Source organism: Lathyrus oleraceus, chromosome 2 (assembly GCF_024323335.1).
Source record: "Lathyrus oleraceus cultivar Zhongwan6 chromosome 2, CAAS_Psat_ZW6_1.0, whole genome shotgun sequence".
In the NCBI taxonomy this organism is placed as follows: Eukaryota; Viridiplantae; Streptophyta; class Magnoliopsida; order Fabales; family Fabaceae; genus Lathyrus; species Lathyrus oleraceus.
The window spans coordinates 71,350,820-71,371,609 of NC_066580.1; the positions used below are offsets into that span (position 1 = coordinate 71,350,820).

The 20,790-nt window shown below is 32.2% G+C and overlaps 2 protein-coding genes across 2 annotated transcripts; both read left to right on the forward strand.

Moving 5' to 3' along the window:
* Window positions 1–11,586: 11,586 nt before the first annotated feature.
* On the forward strand, window positions 11,587–14,271 carry LOC127121961 (probable galactinol--sucrose galactosyltransferase 2; the record flags this gene model as incomplete). Its single annotated transcript, XM_051052381.1, has 10 exons — window positions 11,587–11,658; window positions 11,751–11,842; window positions 11,973–12,080; window positions 12,188–12,298; window positions 12,439–12,991; window positions 13,071–13,138; window positions 13,235–13,369; window positions 13,531–13,748; window positions 13,847–13,935; window positions 14,035–14,271. Coding segments are annotated over 10 exons (1,683 nt in total), but the record flags the coding sequence as incomplete, so codon positions are not given.
* A 3,532-nt stretch (window positions 14,272–17,803) lies between these two features.
* LOC127118157 (putative serine/threonine-protein kinase-like protein CCR3) lies at window positions 17,804–20,459 on the forward strand. The gene has a single exon (XM_051048309.1). The coding sequence runs from the start codon at window positions 17,943–17,945 to the stop codon at window positions 20,355–20,357; it is 2,415 nt and encodes an 804-aa protein (XP_050904266.1). The 5' UTR covers window positions 17,804–17,942; the 3' UTR covers window positions 20,358–20,459.
* The last annotated feature ends 331 nt before the right edge of the window (window positions 20,460–20,790 follow it).

Sequence of the window (20,790 nt, forward strand, 5' to 3'; positions counted from 1 at the left end):
CTATACTTCAGCATACTAGTTAGTTTGTTCTTCAAGAGAATTACAGAACTAACTTAAGGCCAATTGTGTAAATGTTAAGTTGGACACTTTGACATTTACTAATGTAAGCTGTTACTGTAGTATGGTCATTTTGATCATGTACAGGTCAGCAAATTGTACAGTCTGTTTTCTGGAAAAACAGACTCAGCATATGGACCTTGATGTCAAGCTGAATGTCGTGACATTCGTGCCTGACAGCATATGCTAAATTGTAGGTTGTTCAGTTTTCTGTTTCAGCTTTTTCTCAGGCTATTCTTTAGGGATTCAACAGCTGAGAGAAAATCCAGGAAATCAACAACCAAGCTACATTCAATGAACCTAACAAATAGCCTATTTGTTAGCAACCTAAATGTTGAATTTGAGGGAACTTGTGTGACCTAAAATTCAGGAAAATACAGGTGCAAAAGCCCAGGTGCTGCAATATAAAAAGGAAGGCATTCCTTCATTCAGTCTCGGGGATTTTGAAGCGTGAAGAGTTAGTGTGTCCATCACACTTCACTGCTGTATTTTGTGAGTCTAGTATTAGACGTATCTTGTAAGCCAAGTCATTATCAAGTAGATGATAGCTTTGGCATAGGGTGTTCATTGAGTTGTAAGTGTTGTGTCACTCAAAGCTTTTAAGCGTGAGTGCTGTGTATCTTGATTTAAGCTGTGAAGCATAATCAAGAGTTGTTTTTGAAGTGTGACTTCAAAGTGTCTTTAATATCACTGAGGTGATTGAGGGGGAGTGAGTAGGAACTCTGATCTTAGGTTAAGATTGAAATTGCATTGGGTAGGGATTAAGTGATAAGTTGTAAACGGGTGAGTTTAGCTTTGAATTGATACTACTAATAGTGGATTTCCTCCCTGGCTTGGTAGCCCCCAGATGTAGGTCGTGTTGGACTGAACTGGGTGAACAATTACTTGTGTTATTTACTGCACTTACTATTAAGTTCTGCATAATCCCTGTCTGTGCAGAATTGGATGTCATAACAACCAGTGTGACATCCAAAGTCTGATAGCTAGAATTTCAGTTGTGACTCCTGCTGAATGAGGTCAAAAGCGGGAAGGATTGGATAATGAAGAAAGAGTAAATGCCACCATATATAAACAAATGATTGAATCACTAAGGTATCTATGCAATAATTAAAAATGTCACATAAACATGTCATATCAATAAAGTGAAGAAGATTCATTGCCAACTTATTTTCTGAAGGGTCAAAACAAGGTAATCTTTATATTACATGAGAGAATCCAAAAAAATTAGTAAAATAAAAGTTACACACATCGCAAAATATATTATATTTAACCCTAATTTTTAGATATAATGTATTATGAGAAGTAATATTTATTAAGTAGTATTTAATTTCTAGAGTTTGTTATGAGTTTTTGGTTTTTGATTTTGAAAATCATTTTTAAAATTGAAACATATTCAACAAAATGGAATTGCTTTAAATTATACTTATTTTTAAAATAGGTTTTCACTAAAATTCAACAAAAGATAAAAATAAATTTTTAACTTCTTGTTTTGAAGTTAAGATCCCAATGATCACCGATATTACGACTATCACTCCCACAACTATTTTGACCATCACTAATCATCACTCCTACAACTATTTAGACCATATCTAATCACTATTAGCCACCACAATCACCACTTTATTCATCTGTGATCTCTAATCTAACCATTATCAACCACCATTTTAGTCACGATTAACCACCAATATAATTATCATGGATCAATAATCTATCAATTATCACCATTGACTATCACTCGAACAACCACTATGACCATCATAAACTACCATTAATGATCACTATCAACCCTTTGACCATCATCAATCACCACCCTTGCATGCCTTCGACAACCACCACTTTTAACTACTAATATTAAAATTATTTTTAAAACATTCATTATATATTTGTAATATTTTAAATATTTACAAATCTAGTAGTATTAATATAAATATTTGAATTAAATTATATTTATTTTTATATTAATTTTTTAAATTTATTTTGTTGTTTATTTCATAACTCAAGATTAAAAATTAATTTTAATGTTCATAAACTAAAACTCAAAAAGAAAATCATTTTTAATTTTTGAAAACTTCAAAGTAAAAAATCGCCCGAATGGAGTAAATAAAAAAAACTCACACTTACTTTTTTTCTTTTTTTTACATTCATGATATTTTTTTATAATCCTGTAAAATTATATTTCTTCCATGAAGTAATTTGTATATATTCAAAATAAAATAAAATAAAAGGGAAAGGATAAAGAAAAAGCATTTGTTTGTCTCTCTTACCACCTTTGGGTCCCGCAATCAGGCTCTGAAATTTTATTAACAAACAATCTGCAAAACTTTCCAAAACAACCGAACAAACTGCAAAAGTACCAAATATTTCATTTTTCAGTCCTTTTCTCGCTTTTCACTCTTTTGCAAAAATCAGCTTATTTAATTTGAATACCTATTCTGCGTGTATTTCTCATATTTGAATTTTGAAAACCACTAAAAATTAGTAACATACTTTTTAAAGAGATTCATGATTAGAGTATGAGCGAATAAGAAAAAATCAATTAAATTAAATTTTAAAAAATTAATTTTTTGGTTTGGTTTGAAATCAAACTAAATTAATGAAAATCGAGATAATTTAATTATGTTCTCAGTTTTAATTTTAGAAATCGTCAAATTGCTAAATTGAAACAATGATTATAGTAATCATTTTGTGTTTCAAATTTTTTTAGTTAATTTTTATTTTTTTTATCCTTTTGTTTCTCTTCTTCAATGAAATTTATGATAGTTTTGTTACAAAATTATAAAATAGTTTTGATATAGGTTTGAGATGTGATTCGTGTTAATTAATGTGTATCACAACTTTTTATTATTATTCTATTTTGTTTATTATTTTTTGTATGGATTAAATACAACATGAAATTGTTTGAAAAATATAACACGAAATAGATGAAATATATTATATGAAATATATTATTTTAAAAGAAATAATAGTAAAAGATACACGAAAAAAATATGATAATAAAAAATACACAAATTAATATAATATAGAAAAAACAATATAATCAATTGAATTAAATTAAATTGATTTATTTGATTCGATTCCATTTTTAAAAAACACTAACATTAAAAGTAAACCGAACTCATGAAAATATCACACAATTTTTTTTATAAAAATTTCAAATCAAACTAATTACACTCTTATTCATAACTATTAAATAGGTTGCATAATTAAGGGATATTTGATAGAATATAGTATAATATCATCTTTCTAAATTAATCGATTTAATTGATCAATTCACAAAATGAAAATGGATTTTTTTTGTTACAACAATACACAATTATATATTTTCATTAAAATAATATTAATATATAGAATACATCGAATAAGAGATTCATAATTTTGTATTAATTTTCAGTAGCTATAATTACTTTATTTATTTATATAAGATTTTTTTTTATTATTAATCTACCATCAACTTTCGGAACTCAAACTCTACTATCAAGTAAAGTTTTTTTTGGTGAAGGAATTTGAAAACACAAGAGATGGTGTTGGTTTGATCGATGGAGGGTGGTTGTTTGATAACATTGATCGGAAAATAGGAGATGAATCTTTTATTCTGTTTTGCAAAGATCCTTAGCTTGACGGTACTTCTTTGAAGGTTAGATTGTGTAAGCTGTTTGATTTAGTAGAGAATAAGATGGTGTTTGTAGTATAAATGAATGAGTTGGGGTAGAGGAGAATAGTGAGGCTTGAAAGAGGCGTATGCGGTTGTTTGCATGAGAGGAAGAGTTAGTGGGATAAAGTATTGAGCGATTAACCCCAGTTGTTTTGCAAGTAGAAGTAGAAGATCGGTGGGTATGAATTTTACATCCCTCTTCTTAGCGGTGTTTATAAAAATTTATTTGAATTTGACGTCAACAACAATCAGGTTAATTCTCAGATTTTGTGGTTGAAGACTACGCCTCTCAAGGTTTCGATTTTTGTTTGACAATTATTACTGAATCGTATTCCGACAAAGGACAATTTAGATAGGCGGTACATTCTTGCTATGAACTATCAAAGATGTATGCAAATTGTAGTATGGATGAAAACAAAGATAATTTGTTTGTAAAATGTTATTTTTCGGTAGTTTATAGCCTATTATTTCTAATTGGTTAAGATTCTCAACGACATCTAAAGGAAAGTTACATGATCATCTCTTACAATTTGACAAGTTAGATAGTTTTTGGAAAAATGATAGATCGACTCTTAGCATTATTTGATTATTTGTGATTTGAATTATTTGAAAAGACCAAAATAGACATATTTTTTAAAATAAAGTGGATCATTTGCATACGTTATCTGATATGATATTTTCGATTATGATTATCAGTTACGAAGATTAAATCTTTTAACTTGCTTATTAACTATTATACAGCTCATTTAAAAAAAATTCTGGATTTTAGGTTGTCATATTATTCTTATCATTTTTTATATATTGTTTTGATCGTTAATATATATCTTATTTTGGTCTTTTCAAAAAAATTTAAGATATTTTTACAATCAAATAAATATAATATTGAGAGAATAATTTTTTTATATCATTAATAATAAAAATATTTTTTTAAATAGTTCATATATATGTTTATAAAATTAATTATATTTAAAATATAAATAAAATTACCAAAATAATTTATAATAAAACAGAATAATAAGAAAAAAAAGAAAATGTTGTAAATTCAAAATCTGTAACACTTTAAAACGGAAAAGCCATACCAACACAAACCGAATCTAACTGACTCAGATTTATAGCTCTTAATCTTTAATTAATTAATTAACAAATAAATATATAAATAAACAAATTTCAGCAGTATTTCTCTTATTTTATGGTCAACACTCAACACCATGAAACTCACTGAATAACTTCCGTTACGTCACGTGTGCTTCCAATTGATATGAAGATCACGTGCTCTCGGCGTGTTCTGCGTTACTCTAATTATGTCACAAAAATATATTAGTAACAAAATAAAAATAAATATTTGTTTGGCTACCCTCCATTTTAGTAATTTGTTTTAATACTAAAACCGTTGAATTTCATATAACAAATTTTTAAGAAAAATCAAAATTTTAAACCGGTGCTAAAAGAATAAGTTTATCTCAATAAATGTATAATTTGAGAAGAATCAACTACATGCATTATATTTTCTTTTAATTTAGTTTTCATTTGAACGGATTAGACAATGTAAATACTCCTTTCTGTGGTAAAAAATTTATTTTAATTTTAATTAACTTTTTTCTTTTAAAGCTGACTTGACTTTAATATATAAACATTAAACGTAGTATTATTTGTTTCAACAATAGTCTGCGAAAAAATAAATATGTTATTATTTTTTTATTAAAATTACTCATTCCACCACACATCACAATAGGTGTTTTCTGAAATTTTCACACTTTTAAAAATAATAATTAATTGTGTTAAGTTTAATAAAAAACGAGTATCATTTACTAAAATAATTTTATTAATAATATATAGTAGTTATATGATTTAAAATAAAATTAATAAGAGTAAGGAAATGGAAAAAAAATAATAAATATCAAATGAATATTCTAAAGAGATAAATAGTTTGAGACAAATAAAAATAAGAAAGATGACACCTATTGTTAAATTAATTTTTTTTACTTAATTAACTATTAGATTAAATTTAATTCAAAAATTATGATTTAGAGGAAGTTAAAATAATTTACTCTTGAGTAAGTTGATATATATATATATATATATATATATATATATATATATATATATATATATATATATATATATATATATATATATATATATATATATATATATATATATATATATATATATATATATATATATATATATATATATATATATTAAAATTATTATAATTATATCTTTTGGATAATTTATTATAATTAATACAATAAAATTTTAATTGGGATAAAAAGAATTTTTACAATATCAATCGATTACAAATGTTTAATGTTAACATTTGATTTTTATTTAAATTATTTTTAAAGTTTTGAATATGAAAGATTGTGATAAATTGAATGTCTAATTTTTTATACTAAGAGTATATAACAATTCAAATTTAAAATATTACTATTTTTGATTAAAAAAAAGTTGATTTTGATTATTTTTAATTTTTGTATTTGTTAAAAATAAGATATGTAATAGTGTTGTTGGAGATTTTTGAGATTTGTGTTGTTAGAACAAACTTACCTAGAAAATGTAAGAAGTTATGTGAAAAATTATTTCTTTCGTCCCATAATAAATGATTTAGTTGACAATTTCACAAATATTATAAAAATTAATAATAAATAAAAAATAAAAAATGATTTTTTTATTAAATTACTCTTATGAAATATTGAAAATGATAAAAATAATATTAATTAAATGATATAATATATTAAAAATAAAAATAAAATATTCATTTTAAAACATTTGTTTTATTTCAGAAAAAATACATAATTAGTAAGTTTGTTGTGTGACTTTGCCTTATCTCCACCGAAAAAATGGTAAGTAAAAACTCGTTCTGAAATTTTTTTCTTCAACGGACTTTTATTAAGTTAGTCACTATTTGCTCTCACGTCATGAAACACATTTATTGAATAACTATGATTACTTAATTTTTTTTTTAAATAACCATATTTTTCAATTTAAATATCAAGATAACCAATTTTTCAAAATAATTATCAAAATAATCAACTTTTTTAATTGATGCGGCAGTTGAACTGACGCATCCAATAACCATTTAAAGGAGGCACCAACTCCAATGGCGTATGCTCCCAATGGCATTGCATGTAGGCGCCATGGTAGCTGGCGCATGCATGTGTGGTTTAGTAAATGCGCCTATGCATCTGACACATGCATGTGTACTTGTGCCATGTGTGTAGGACGCCTAGGGCTTTGTCGCATGCATTTCATGATTAATCTATAACTAACATGCGCATATCCCATATTTTTGCAGACTACTTCTTACCCTCCAACCCGATTTTCTTTCATTTTACTTCAATCTCCTTCAAATTTTTGTTCTTTAACCATGTTTGAATACATTCACAAGAGAAATGCCGATTTAATTTTTTCAACAGTCGCACCTCCGATAAAGATTCGACTTTGGAATATAGATTCGTTTGAACGTCTTAACCGGACGTTGAACCGTTGGTTAGATGGAGAAATTTCAGATGGTGAAAGGATTAGAAGAATCCAATGGCTTAAGTCCATATTCAACCAAAATGGAGAAGTGCGTGAACGGGTGGATATTAAGACTGACATAGACGTTCACAAGATGATGCATAATACGTTCAAAATTGTTTTGATGGTTGTAATCGCTTTGCCACACTCAACCTCTGCAACACTCAACCTCTACAGCATTATGTCTCTATTGACTATGGGTGATGAACATCGAGGAACAATCGACAATATCTCGACATTTGTATGTTATTACTTCTTCTTACTTATTTCGTATTTATTTCTTATTTGTGTTTTTATTGTATATTACTTCTTCTTATTTTATTTCTTACTTATGTTTTATTAGTACCCAAAACGATTTCGATGTCGTGTACATGAATATGTACCTCACGATCCTTTGATAGAACCATATATTCGAGGACGTGATTTTGGTAATCTCCTCAACATAGTCTCGTACTCGGTTGACTACAAATTTATTCTTGTTTTATTGGAGAGATGGAGACCCGAGACCCACATATTTCACCTTCCTTTCGATGAGTGTACTGTCACACTTGAGGACGTCTACATGTTGTTGGGTCTACGTATCGATGGTAAGGCCGTAAATGATAGAGTTAACCAGAATAACTCTATTTGCAATGAATTATTGGGTGCCCTTTTGTGTGACGACCAAGCTGTGGGAGAGACATTTGGTCAAGCTAGGGGGTAAGGTATTAATTTAAGATATCTCAAACAATATTATGCGAGTATAACATTGATCGAAGAATCTACCGAGTATGAAAAATAATTAAAGCTCGGTGTTATATTATGATTTTATTTGGTAATTTTTTATTTCCCAAAAGTACTGGTAATACGGTAAATATTATATATTTACCATTGTTACGAAACATAAATAAGGTAAGCACATATAGTTGGGGTTCAACTGTTTTGGCCAATCTATATAGTGCGATGTGTAACAATGTCAAAAAAAATACTTGTACGTTTTATTCATGCGCATATTTGCTACAAGCATGAGGTTGGTCAAGAATGTCGTCACTCACCCCGGTAAACGAGAAACCATTCATATTCCCGTTTGCAACAAAGTAAGTTAAAACTTTACCATCTAATTAATTAGACTTTATATTACAATTAACTGTAAATAATATTTTTCAACTGTTTTTGATCTAGGTGGTCAGTTAGAGGGATGAACTATAATAGGTGTCTGAAACACGCTATAGTAGTCTGTCGCAATCTATTGGATCACATTGGATCAGACGATGTAATACTCCTACACAACTCTATTTTGATTTTAAAATAATTATCAAATTATTTATCATCTAATCATGTCGTATTTTATACTGTTTATCCGGAGGCCATATCTGGGTCTTGATCATCAGGTTAACCATGATGATGTTGTAGTTTGGACATCAAAAACACCAATTATTCAGTTCACTACTGTGGAGATGCACCAGAGTGACCGGGTAAAACTGCAGTTCGACATGTAACAACAAATTCCAGAACCTCCGACGTGTTTGGGAGATTGGCATCAAAAAAGAGTCGATGTCCAATGGGATTATTCCGACTGGAGAGACTTCACAAAAGAGACGTGTCGTCATTGGAGGAATCAACGAAAACACATCTTAAACGAACTAGTCATACAGGGTGCTAGACCAACTCAACAGTATATGGCATGGTTTAGGTCGGTTACAACGCAATAATTTGTGTCTGAGCCAAGGTATTTGATTGATCCACGCTAACTAGCTTCATCATCATACACCCAATAACAAGTCCCCGTCCAAGAAAAATGTCAAACCACCCAAACCCAACGATCAACCTCACACCATCACCCTACCACATACACCTAACAAGCAAACCCCCAACCTCGCAACTCATTCATGCCACACACCCAACCTCAAAATCAAGAATCAAACCCTACCCACCAACAACCATACGCAGCCAACACAACAATCTATAGCCCAGATGATTCATATAATTCATGTCATCGTAGCCCCCCACCAATGACCACCCAAACATCACATCACCATAACATCCAACCATTGTTTAACTATAATACACCCCATGAACCATTGATTCGTTTCCAATCCGATTCAATGTTCCAATTCGGGCAACCATACCGTCCACATTTCACCCAACCACATCGACCCAACTACGACAACATGGGCACCGAACTTAATTACGGAAGTGCTGTTGGCGAGAATCCCCTAGCTATTGGGAACAAATGATGACACATCTATCAAATACTGTTGGACCTTTCACCGGACCTTCACACCAGCCACCATTGGATCATGTCAGCACTCAAAGATCCAAAACACCCCAGCAAAATCGTAGAAGACCTCGAAGACAGACTAACACACATGGATGTGGAACAAGGGGACATTTCAATCGGGCGGGTCATTGAATTTCTTGTCAATTCCATGTAATTTTTATTATAACATAAATATAATTTTTATTTTCATTATTTTTTTATTTAATTATAAAATTAACATTTAAAATAAAAAAAAAATTAAAGGTGTATGCGCCAGATGCATTGTCGCATACACTATGTAGTGTATGTATGCGCCAATGCATGTGACACCACACATGCATCACTACGCCAAAAATGACTTTTAACAGCGCATCTTAGATAGCGCTTTTAAAAGAAAGCGCTGTCTAAGGTTAAAATTAAAATAAAACACGGAAAATGTTCCAAAAAAATAATGAAAGCGCTGTCTAAGGGGGGGTCTTAGACAGCGCTTTCTAAAAGCGCTGTCTAAGACCCCCCTTAGACAGCGCTTTTAGAAAGCGCTTTTAAATATAGACCTTAGTCAGCACTTTTGATAAAGCGCTGTCTAAAGTCTTTAAATTAAAAAAAAAATTAAAACCAAAAGCGCTGTCTAAGGGGGGGTTTAGAAAGCGCTTTTGGAAAGCGCTGTCTAAGCGCTTTTGGAAAGCGCTTTTAGAAAGCGCTTTTGGAAGTCTTCAATTCCACGAACACATAATCACAGAGCTTCTCGAAGACACCAATGGCGGTCTCGTCATTCTCTCTTCAGGTCTCTCTCTATCGAAACTCATTTCATCTCTTCTCCTTCTTCACTCCACTTCTCAGGGAACACTTCTCATTCTATCTCCTTCCTCCGCCACTCTCAAATCCAAAATCAATTTCCATCTCAAAACCCTAAACCCCCAATTCTACCAAGTCCCCGTCGAAATCACCGCCGACCTCCCCGTTAACCACCGCCACTCCCTCTACTCTTCCGGCTCCGTCTGTTTCATTACCCCTAAAATCCTCATCGTTGATCTTCTCACTAATAAACTACCTGCCTCAATTATCTCCGGACTCATCATCCTCAACGCTCATTCCGTTTCGGAGACTTCCACTGAAGCTTTTATTGTTAGGATTTTTCGTTCTCTCAATCGAAGTGCGTTTGTTCGTGTTTTCTCCGATAGGCCACAAGCGATGGTTTCGGGTTTTGCGAAGGCGGAGAGAACTATGAAGTGTTTGCATATTCGTAAGCTGCATCTTTGGCCGAGATTTCAGGTTTATGTTTCGCAGGAGCTTGAGCAGGACCCGTCGGATGTTGTCGATATTAGGGTTCCGATGAGTAAGTACATGATGGGGATTCAGAAGTCTATTGTTGAAGTTATGGGTGCGTGCTTGAAGGAGATGAGGAAGACGAATAAGGTTGATGTGGAGGATTTGACTGTGGAGAATGGGTTGTTCAAGTCGTTTGATGAGATTGTCAGGAGACAGTTGGATCCAATTTGGCATACTTTGGGGAAACAGACTAAGCAACTCGTCTCTGATCTCAAGACCTTGAGGAAATTGTTGGATTATCTAGTCAGGTTCTTTTGCTGTTTGTTCTTTCATTGCATTTGTATTCTATTTGATGTATCTTTAATGGTGCTTGCTGCTTATCAAGGTTTTAAACCACAGTCATTGTAATAGCTGCTTTGCAATTCTCCACAATGTGGAAATTTAGGGTCAAAAGCGGTTATAGGGACATTGAAAACGTCAATGTCATAGATTAGATTGCGGTTGCATGCCTTTTATTTAATTATTCATTTAGGCACTGATTGTTGTGTGCCATTTTCCTGATAGGTATGATGCGGTGACTTACTTGAAATATTTGGATACACTTAGAGTGTCGGAGAGTTTTCGATCTGTTTGGATTTTTGCAGAGGCGAGCTATAAGAGTGTCGGAGAGTTTTCGATCTGTTTGGATTTAGAGTGTCAAGTGACGCATTTTTCTCTTTTTGTCTATTTCATCTTTTCTCTTTGTTTCCCTATGATGTTGTAAAGTCATTTGCAGCTATAGAAAAAAGATTTTTTCTCTCATTTGGTGAAATTGTGATTTGTATTTTGACAAATATGGTGTTACTGATTTCTTTTCTGCGTGTTATTAAGGGCTGTTGAAAAACACATGCAAACTTTTCTGCACCGCGAGAAGAAAATAGTAAGAATCTTATCTTAGCCATATCACCAATAGATCCATCTTTTAGTTATGTAATAGATCTTCTAACTTTTTTATCGATTGGTTTTACACAGTTACCGTCTTTCGTTGACTGGTTTGGCTGGTGCACATGGGATGCTTTCTATACTGATGTCACAACTGAGGGTATTGAGGAAGGATTGAAAAGGTAATTTGTGAGAGAAACATGAGTGTCTTGCTTTTCTTTTTTATGGTAAGTGAAAAGAGATCAAGATGATGTTTAGAGGCACCAACTAGTTACTGAAATGTTGTGTTTCATTTCATTTCTTTTCCTTTAGCCTATCAGAGGGAGGTGCATCTCCACGGTTTCTCATCATCGATGATGGTTGGCAACAGATTGAGAGTAAACCAAAAGATGCCGATTCTGTTGTACAAGAAGGAGCACAGTAAGATTTTATCTTGTTTCTTAATTTAGCATTTTTCATGCACATTGCATAGAAAAAGTCCTAATTTAGAAATGTATAACTGATCCTCGGAGATATGATTCTTGCAGGTTTGCGACACAGTTGACTGGTATTAAAGAAAACACTAAGTTTCAAAAGAATGGTGGGGGGAATGGCTTGGAGCATGTTGTAGATCAAACAAAGCAACTACACAATATGAAGTATGGTCTAGCATCCTGAAATCCTATAAATTCATTTCAAAATGATTCGTATTCTTCGAGTTGTTGAGTTATGTGACAGAAGAATTATCATGACTTAATTGTTTATTTTATGTTTCTGAATTTTTGGTTTTCTATGGCAGGTATGTATATGTTTGGCATGCTCTAGCTGGTTATTGGGGTGGAGTGAAGCCAACAGCAATTGGAATGGAGCACTTCAACACTGTTGTAGCATACCCCATACACTCCCCGGGCGTTCTAGGAAATCAACCAGACGCCGTCATGGACAGCTTGACTGTCCATGGGTTAGGTCTGGTTCATCCGAAAAAGGTCTTTGATTTCTACAATGAGCTCCATGCTTACTTAGCTTCGTGCGGAGTAGATGGAGTGAAAGTTGATGTGCAAAACATTATCGAGACCCTTGGTTCAGGACATGGCGGAAGAGTCTCAATCACACGTAGCTATCATCAAGCTCTCGAGGCTTCTATTGCTCGAAATTTTTGCGACAACAGATGCATTTCTTGCATGTGTCACAATACTGATGGCCTCTATAGTGCCAAGCAGACTGCTGTTGTGAGAGCCTCTGATGACTTTTACCCACATGATCCTGCTTCTCATACCATTCATGTTTCATCGGTTACGTATAACTCAATTTTCCTTGGAGAGTTCATGCAACCTGACTGGGACATGTTTCATGTAAGTAGAAGTGAATCTGTATTTTGAGTACCTTTTAATAGCTATATTCTTGTTAACAAAAGTATATTGGTAATTTCAGAGTTTACACCCGGCAGCCGAGTATCATGCTGCAGCTCGTGCGATCAGTGGAGGCCCAATTTATGTCAGGTAGTATATTGACATTCATTGCAGTTCTTGTTCAACATTTGGTTATACATGACTATATGTATTAATATCGTCATGTTGCTTTTGTTGCGTATATAGTGATAAACCAGGAAGGCATAATTTTGATCTTCTAAAGAAATTGGTTCTTCCTGATGGCTCGGTTCTCTGTGCTCAGTTACCCGTCCGACCCACTGTTGACTCTCTCTTTGTTGATCCAGCAAGAGATGGGAAAAGGTTTGTTAAATATTCTATCTGATATTCAGTGTTAAGAGTTTGACCTTGTAACTTCAAGAGACGGAGTTCAGCTCCTATCAGAGACAGTCATTGATAGGAGTTTTTCTTTAGTAGTCACTAGTTGGTATGCTTGAATCTTGTGTATTAAAATTCATTTCCAGCTTGCTCAAGATATGGAATTTGAACAAATGTTGTGGAGTTGTTGGTGTATTTAACTGTCAAGGTGCCGGGTGGTGCAAGATAGAGAAGAAAAACCGTATTCATTGCGAAACCCCTGAGACACTTACTGGCTCTGTCTGTACCTCTGATGTTGATCTTATTGCTCAAGTGGCTGGTGCTGATTGGAATGGAGATGCTGTTGTCTTTTCTTATAGATCAGGTAATTTCATTGAGCTTAAAATCTTTGAATTTCAAGAAGTGAAGTTGCTACTGTGAAATTCAACTTTATTAAAATATTGACTAGCATCCACATTTCAGGCAACATAGCTCTTTTACCAAAGGGTGCTTCAATGCCAGTGACATTAAAAGTTCTAGAATACGAGCTTTTCCATTTCTATCCAATCAAGGTAAGGCTTAAGCAAGTTTGTTATACAAGATATTGCGAAGAATTGTTTGTTTGGTACCGATGAACATGATATGCTGAATGAATTGATGCTTTTTGACAGGAAATCGCGCAAGGTATTTGGTTTGCACCAATAGGGCTATTGGATATGTTCAACACTGGAGGAGCTGTGGAACAGTTTGAAATCCATCAAAAAGGAGTAGCTGCATCAGTTAGCCTAAAAGTGAGAGGAAGTGGAAGATTTGGGGTTTACTGTTCCCAGAGGCCAGTGAAGTGTGTGGTGGGTGATAATGAAAATGAGTTCAAGTATGAGTCAGAGACTGGGTTGACAACTTTCTAAGTGAAATCGACTAATCCGGATACGTTATTGAAGTTTATATTAACATTGGTTATGTATAGGTTTTTGAAGTTTAAAATGAATTGAACTTTATAATTGTTAGGATATTCAAAGATACTACCTTAGTTATGTATTTTCGTCTGGATTAATTGTTTACTTTAATAAGTAGGAAAACCATGGATAAAACATGGATCTGTGCCGATCGAATGACCACGGATACCGTGACGGAGTACGTTCTTCGGATCCTCATGGACAATAAAGATGCGGAGAAGTTGTTTTTTATACCGTTTAATACCGGGTTAGCATTTCATTCTAAATTCATCTATTAGTATTATTTTCCAAGTTACCATCTAACATTTGCCTAAATTCATCTTTTATACCGTGACGGAGTACGTTCTTCGGATCCTCAATGTTTGTTCATAAATTTGTGTAATTAATGTGTACATTTGTAGTATATGTAATGACTTGTAAATGTGTACATAAATTTGTATATATTTTGATACATTTAAGGCAAAATTGGTTTGAATTGGTATATATATATATTTGTTAGCCAAAAATTGGTAGAAAAAAGCCAAAATGGCATATATAAAATGTGATAATTGTCTGTCAAAATCTGGTTGAAAACAGGTAGAAATTCTGGTTTATAAACTGGAAAAAATGTGGTTTAAAACAAAAGCTTCAAAAATTTTCGTATACCTTAGACAGCGCTTTTGTAAAAAGCGCTGTCTAAGGGGGGGATTAGAAAGCGCTTTAGGCAAAAGCGCTGTCTAAGGGGGGGGGGGGGGCTTAGACAGCGCTTTTTGAAAAGCGTTGTCTAAGGTATACCTAAAAAAGTTTAAATAGGAGGGTCTTAGAAAGCGCTTTTGGCCAAAGCGCTGTCTAAGGGGGTGGGGCTTAGACAGCGCTTTTCAAAAGCGCTGTCTAAGGTATACCTAAAAAGTTTAAAATAAGAGGGTCTTATAAAGCGCTTTTGTCCAAAGCGCTGTCTAGGGGGGGGGGGGGGCTTAGACAGTGCTTTTAAGATTTAAAAAAGCGCTGTCTAAACCTTTAACAGCGGAGGTTTAGACAGCGCTTTAAAGCGCTGTCTAAGGCTAAAAAAAGCGCTGTCTAAGGTCTTGTTTGTTGTAGTGCATGCGCCATGAGGCATGACGCCTACATGCATGACCATTGAGAGCATGCACCAGCTCCAATGACGCCTCCTCTTAAGCTTAAATGGATGCGTCAGTTCAACTGACGCATCAATTAAAAAAGGTGATTATTTTGGTTTTTTTTTAAATGATTATTTAGGAATTTATTTTGAAATTAATGGTTATTTTTAAAAAAAATTACATCCCGAACTCATTAGACCCATCTATCACCAAATTTAAGGGAGTGTTTTTGGCATGTCCAGATTGATATGTCTCTTTTAGTTTTTAGTTTGTAGTTTTCTTATTAATTTTTAGTTTTTTTTTCAAAAATTATTTAAAATAGGTTTTGATCTTATAGTTTTTAGCTTGGTGATTTTTTCTTTCATTTATATCCTTATTATTTTAACAAATATATATATATATATATATATATATATATATATATATATATATATATATATATATATATATATATATATATATATATATATATTCCATTTAGCTTGTGACTTTTTCCGTCAATTTGAAAGTGAAAAATAATGTAATGTTTAATGTCTTCAGGTAACATCTAAAAGGGACGAAAGCACATATAGTGCAATGAAGGATGCTGCCCCCACTTATTTTTTTAAATGAATTATATTAATATTTTTTATATTATTTAATTAATAATACTTTAATAATTTAATATTTGTTTTAAATATAATTTAAAATATTTTTCCATTAAATTAATATTTTCTTAAAAAATATTGGTAAAAATATTTTGTATTTATTAATATATTTATTTTTGATATTATAAATCAATAATTTTTTAAAAAATAATGATGTATTTATTTTAAAAATTAATTTTTATTTTGTGTACAAAAATTATGAACAATACAATATTTTTTTAATAGAGATTAAAGATGGTGCATTGAAATTATAAAATAGGTTTACAGTATTTTTTAATAAAAATTCATTAATATGTCATGTCATCAATGCAATTTTAAAATATAAGTATGATTTGAAGGAATATAAGTTGATTGATTGATTGACAGTATAAAATTATTTTAAATTGTCGATATATATATTTTTTTCCGTTTCAACAATAAATTTGTGAAAAATTAAATATTTAGCAATATAAAATATAAAGTATTAAATAAAAATTTGATCACATCATAAAAAATATATTTTTAATAACATTAAAAATAAATTAATCCGACAATAATTTTATTAAAATTTATTTGCCTCCACTTGTTAATATTTCTGACTCCGTCCCTGCATCTAAATTATATAATAAATTAGAAATAATGTTGATAATTCTCATGTTAGTGAAAATCATATAAGAGTCGATGAGATCAATCAAGACGAAAAAATTTAAGATATTATTGTATTTTTATTGTAAAATATTAAACAATAAGCTTATTTTTATTATTATTTTATATTAATCTAACTGAATTCAAAACTAATATTTTATTTATTTGTGCATCTCATTAAATTTTATTATAAAATTTGTATACAAATTTAATATATTTTGATGCTATCTTTAATTTTTAATATATAATAAAATTGTTTTTATGTTTTTATTAATATATTTATTTTTATCGAATAAAAATTAATTTAATAATATAATATAATAAGATAATAAACCATTAATTTTTAATTAAAAATATTTTTGTATGCCATTTTATATCTATCAATTAATAAGTTAACTTATCAACTTTCAATTATAAATTATAAAATATAAGTCATTAACTACTAACTATCAATTTTCTGTTAATTTTATCAAACAAAATCTAAGTTATATAAGTCACCTCTCAATGTGTTTAGCATGCCAAGGACTAATCCCTCTTAAGATTCAATAAAACCATACCAATACACCTTTCCATTAATATATTCTATTTCATCTATTATACTCTTTCTTTTTGTGTGTTCTAAATTATAAATCATTTTTAAAATTATTTTAAAATTTAAGTTATTTTACAATTCCAATATAATATTAATGGTCATTCAATTTTTTAAGAAAATTTCTTTTATATATAATAAATAAAAGACATAATATAAAGTCATAAATAGTTTCTTTTTCAAATACAATATTAATTATATTTCTTAATTCATATAAAATATTTAAAATATTTTATAATTTAAAACTGAGAGAGTATTTTAATAAAAAAATCTTTTTATTTATACATTTTTTACTCCAAGTAAAATATTGAATGAATCATTCAAAGTAAGGTAGACCAATATTTTTCTTCAATACATTTTTATACAATAATAAATTCTATTTATTTAAAACAAAACTACTCCTTTTGACTGAATTCTACTTAAATTCTCAAATCAATATTTAAAAATAAAGTATAATAAAGAAAAATATATTTAAAGAAACCAAACGCATCCTAAAATAATAAGAAACAAAATGAAACTCAAATCAGCTTCAAAAGTTCAAACTTGAAATTCTTGTATCTAACGTAGTACACACAACACTACAAACTGAAAAACCTCTCTCTCTCTCTCTCTCTCTCTGCCAATGAAGCATAAACGACGTGAACTCATCACCAATCCAATCCTTGTATGAAGACCAATTCATTCTCTTCCGTCGTCTTTACATCTTTCACCCTCGTTTTTCTCCTATCTTCAATACCCTTTTCCAATGCCATCGGCTCCGGCACCACCCTCGCCGTTGTCGACTCCACCGCCACCGTCTGCGGTATCGTATCAGCAAACCAATCTCGCAACATTGTCTGCTACCGTCACGGCCGTGTAATCCCCGCCGTACCTGACGTCTCCTTCTCCTCAATCTCCGGCGGGAAAAACTACTTCTGCGGCATTATTTCCGGTAACTACAGTATCCTCTGTTGGGACACTGTTTCATCAAACACAACGTTTGAAAGGAGAAGACTTTACTACAATGGGACTGTTCTATACGAGAATCTCTCCGTCGGGGATTCCCATGTTTGTGCCACGGTGGTTAAACTCGGAACTGTGTCGTGTTGGAGAATCAATAAAGGGTTCGTTTTGCCATCTGGGTATGATCAATTTTCGTCAATAACTTCTGGGTATGGATTCTCTTGTGGAATTTTGAAGAGAAACGATTCTGGGTCGGTTCGTTGTTTTGGGAATGTGAATGGATCAATTGCTGAAAAGATAGAGAACGAGTTTATGAATGTTTCTATGGTGAGTCTTGTAGCTGGTGAGTCACATGTTTGTGGATTGAATTCAAAAGGGTTTTTAGTTTGTAAAGGAAGTAACAATTTTGGTCAAATTAATGTTCCTAGTCAAGTTAAGCCTTTGGAGTATTCTGATTTAGCGTTAGGAGCTGAACATAGTTGCGCTATTAGAAGATCTAATGGTTCTGTTGTTTGTTGGGGCGGTAAAGGATTGTTTTCTGTTAATGCTACAAAAAGTGTTTCATTCGAGGTTATTGTTTCTGGTTATAATTTTACTTGTGGATTAACAACAAACAATTTTTCTGTTATTTGTTGGGGTCCTGGTTGGTTTAATAACGGTTCGGATTCGGTTCTTAAGCTTCCTTTGCCTCCTATTCTTCCTGGTGTTTGTGTTCAATCTTCTTGTAGTGAATGTGGTATATATCCGCATTCTCAGTATTTGTGTTCTAATTTTGGTAACATTTGTAAGGCGAAACCTTGTTGGCCTCAAATGGAGGTTTTGGCGCCGCCAGAGGGAGAATCACCATTGCAGCCGAGGATGCCTGTTTCGAGATCGAAGACATTGACAAATGGTTTATTGGCATTTCTTATTGTTGGATCAATTGGAACATTTGCTGGTTTTTGCACTGTGGTTTATTGTTTGTGGACTGGTGTTTGTTTTGGTAAGAAGAAAGTTCACAGTTCGGTTCAACCGACGGTAACTAGAGCTGGAAGTTTCAATTGTGTCGCATTTTCGAATTATAGTCCGCCTTCGAGAGCGTCCACTATTAGGCGTCAAAGTTCGAGGATAATGAGGCGTCAGAGAAGCGGAACTTCATCGACAAGACAGCAAGATAAGTCAGAGGAGTTCACTCTTGCTGAGCTTGTGTCAGCCACCAACAATTTCTCACCTGAGAACAAGATTGGTGCTGGAAGCTATGGTGTTGTTTACAAAGGTAAACTCGCCGATGGCCGCGAGGTAGCAATCAAAAGAGGCGAAACCAGTACAAAGACAAAGGTGTTTCAAGAGAAAGAGAGCGCATTCGAGTCCGAATTAGCCTTTTTGTCACGTCTGCATCACAAGCATTTAGTTAGGCTAGTTGGTTTCTGTGACGAGAAAGATGAAAGGCTCTTGGTGTACGAGTTCATGAAGAATGGAGCATTATATGATCATTTGCATGACAAGAATAACGTCGACAAGAATAGTAGTTTATTGAATTCTTGGAAAATGAGGATCAAAATCGCATTGGACGCGTCGCGGGGAATTGAGTATCTCCATAATTACGCAGTTCCATCAATAATTCACAGAGACATAAAGTCGTCAAACATTCTCATCGATGCGAATTGGACTGCGCGAGTGTCTGATTTCGGATTATCATTAATGAGCCCGGATTCTGATCACGACTACATACCAACGAAAGCAGCTGGAACAGTCGGATACATCGATCCCGAATATTACGGTCTAAATGTATTAACATCAAAGAGTGACGTATATGGTCTCGGAGTAGTTTTACTAGAACTACTAACAGGAAAAAGAGCTATATTCAAGAACGACGAAAATGGAGGAACACCGGTGAGTATAGTCGATTTTGCAGTGCCTATAATCATGGAAGGAGAAATAGCGAAAATTTTGGATCAAAGAGTTGAACAACCAGAGATGAATGAAAAAGAAGCAGTGGAATTGGTTGCATATACTGCAATGCATTGTGTGCATTTGGAAGGAAAAGATAGACCAACAATGGCGGATATCGTAGCGAATTTGGAACGTGCTTTCACTCTTTGTGATAGTAGCAGTCATGGCAGCATTTCAAGTGATACAATCTCTGTTGGATCTGAATGATATTGAAAATGTTCTTATTGATTCTTTTTGATTAATTTATATATGAGTATAGTCTTTTTGGATGTAAAGATTTAGGAATGTGATCTAACATTTTAGGCTTTAGTGTAAAATTTTGTGAACACTAATAGTCACTAAGATTGATCATTTACAAATTTACAAAGTTTTCAAATTCAATTTTCACACAAGAATTTGCTGCATTTATAATCCTTTTGTGTTACAAGTAGAATCATTTGTGCTTTATGCATGTGTAGATTTAATTTTGAAGTTTTCTTTTTGTTCTTTTGGTTTGCTCTACAAGCTAAAGCATTGTACTTGATGTTACTTTTAGATTAGAGCATTGAAAAAGCTCAATCATTGAAGAAGGTATTGAAAACTTTTTTCAGCATTACTATGTTGTTACTTGTTTGAGTAGTTGAACTTGAGCCAAACAAAC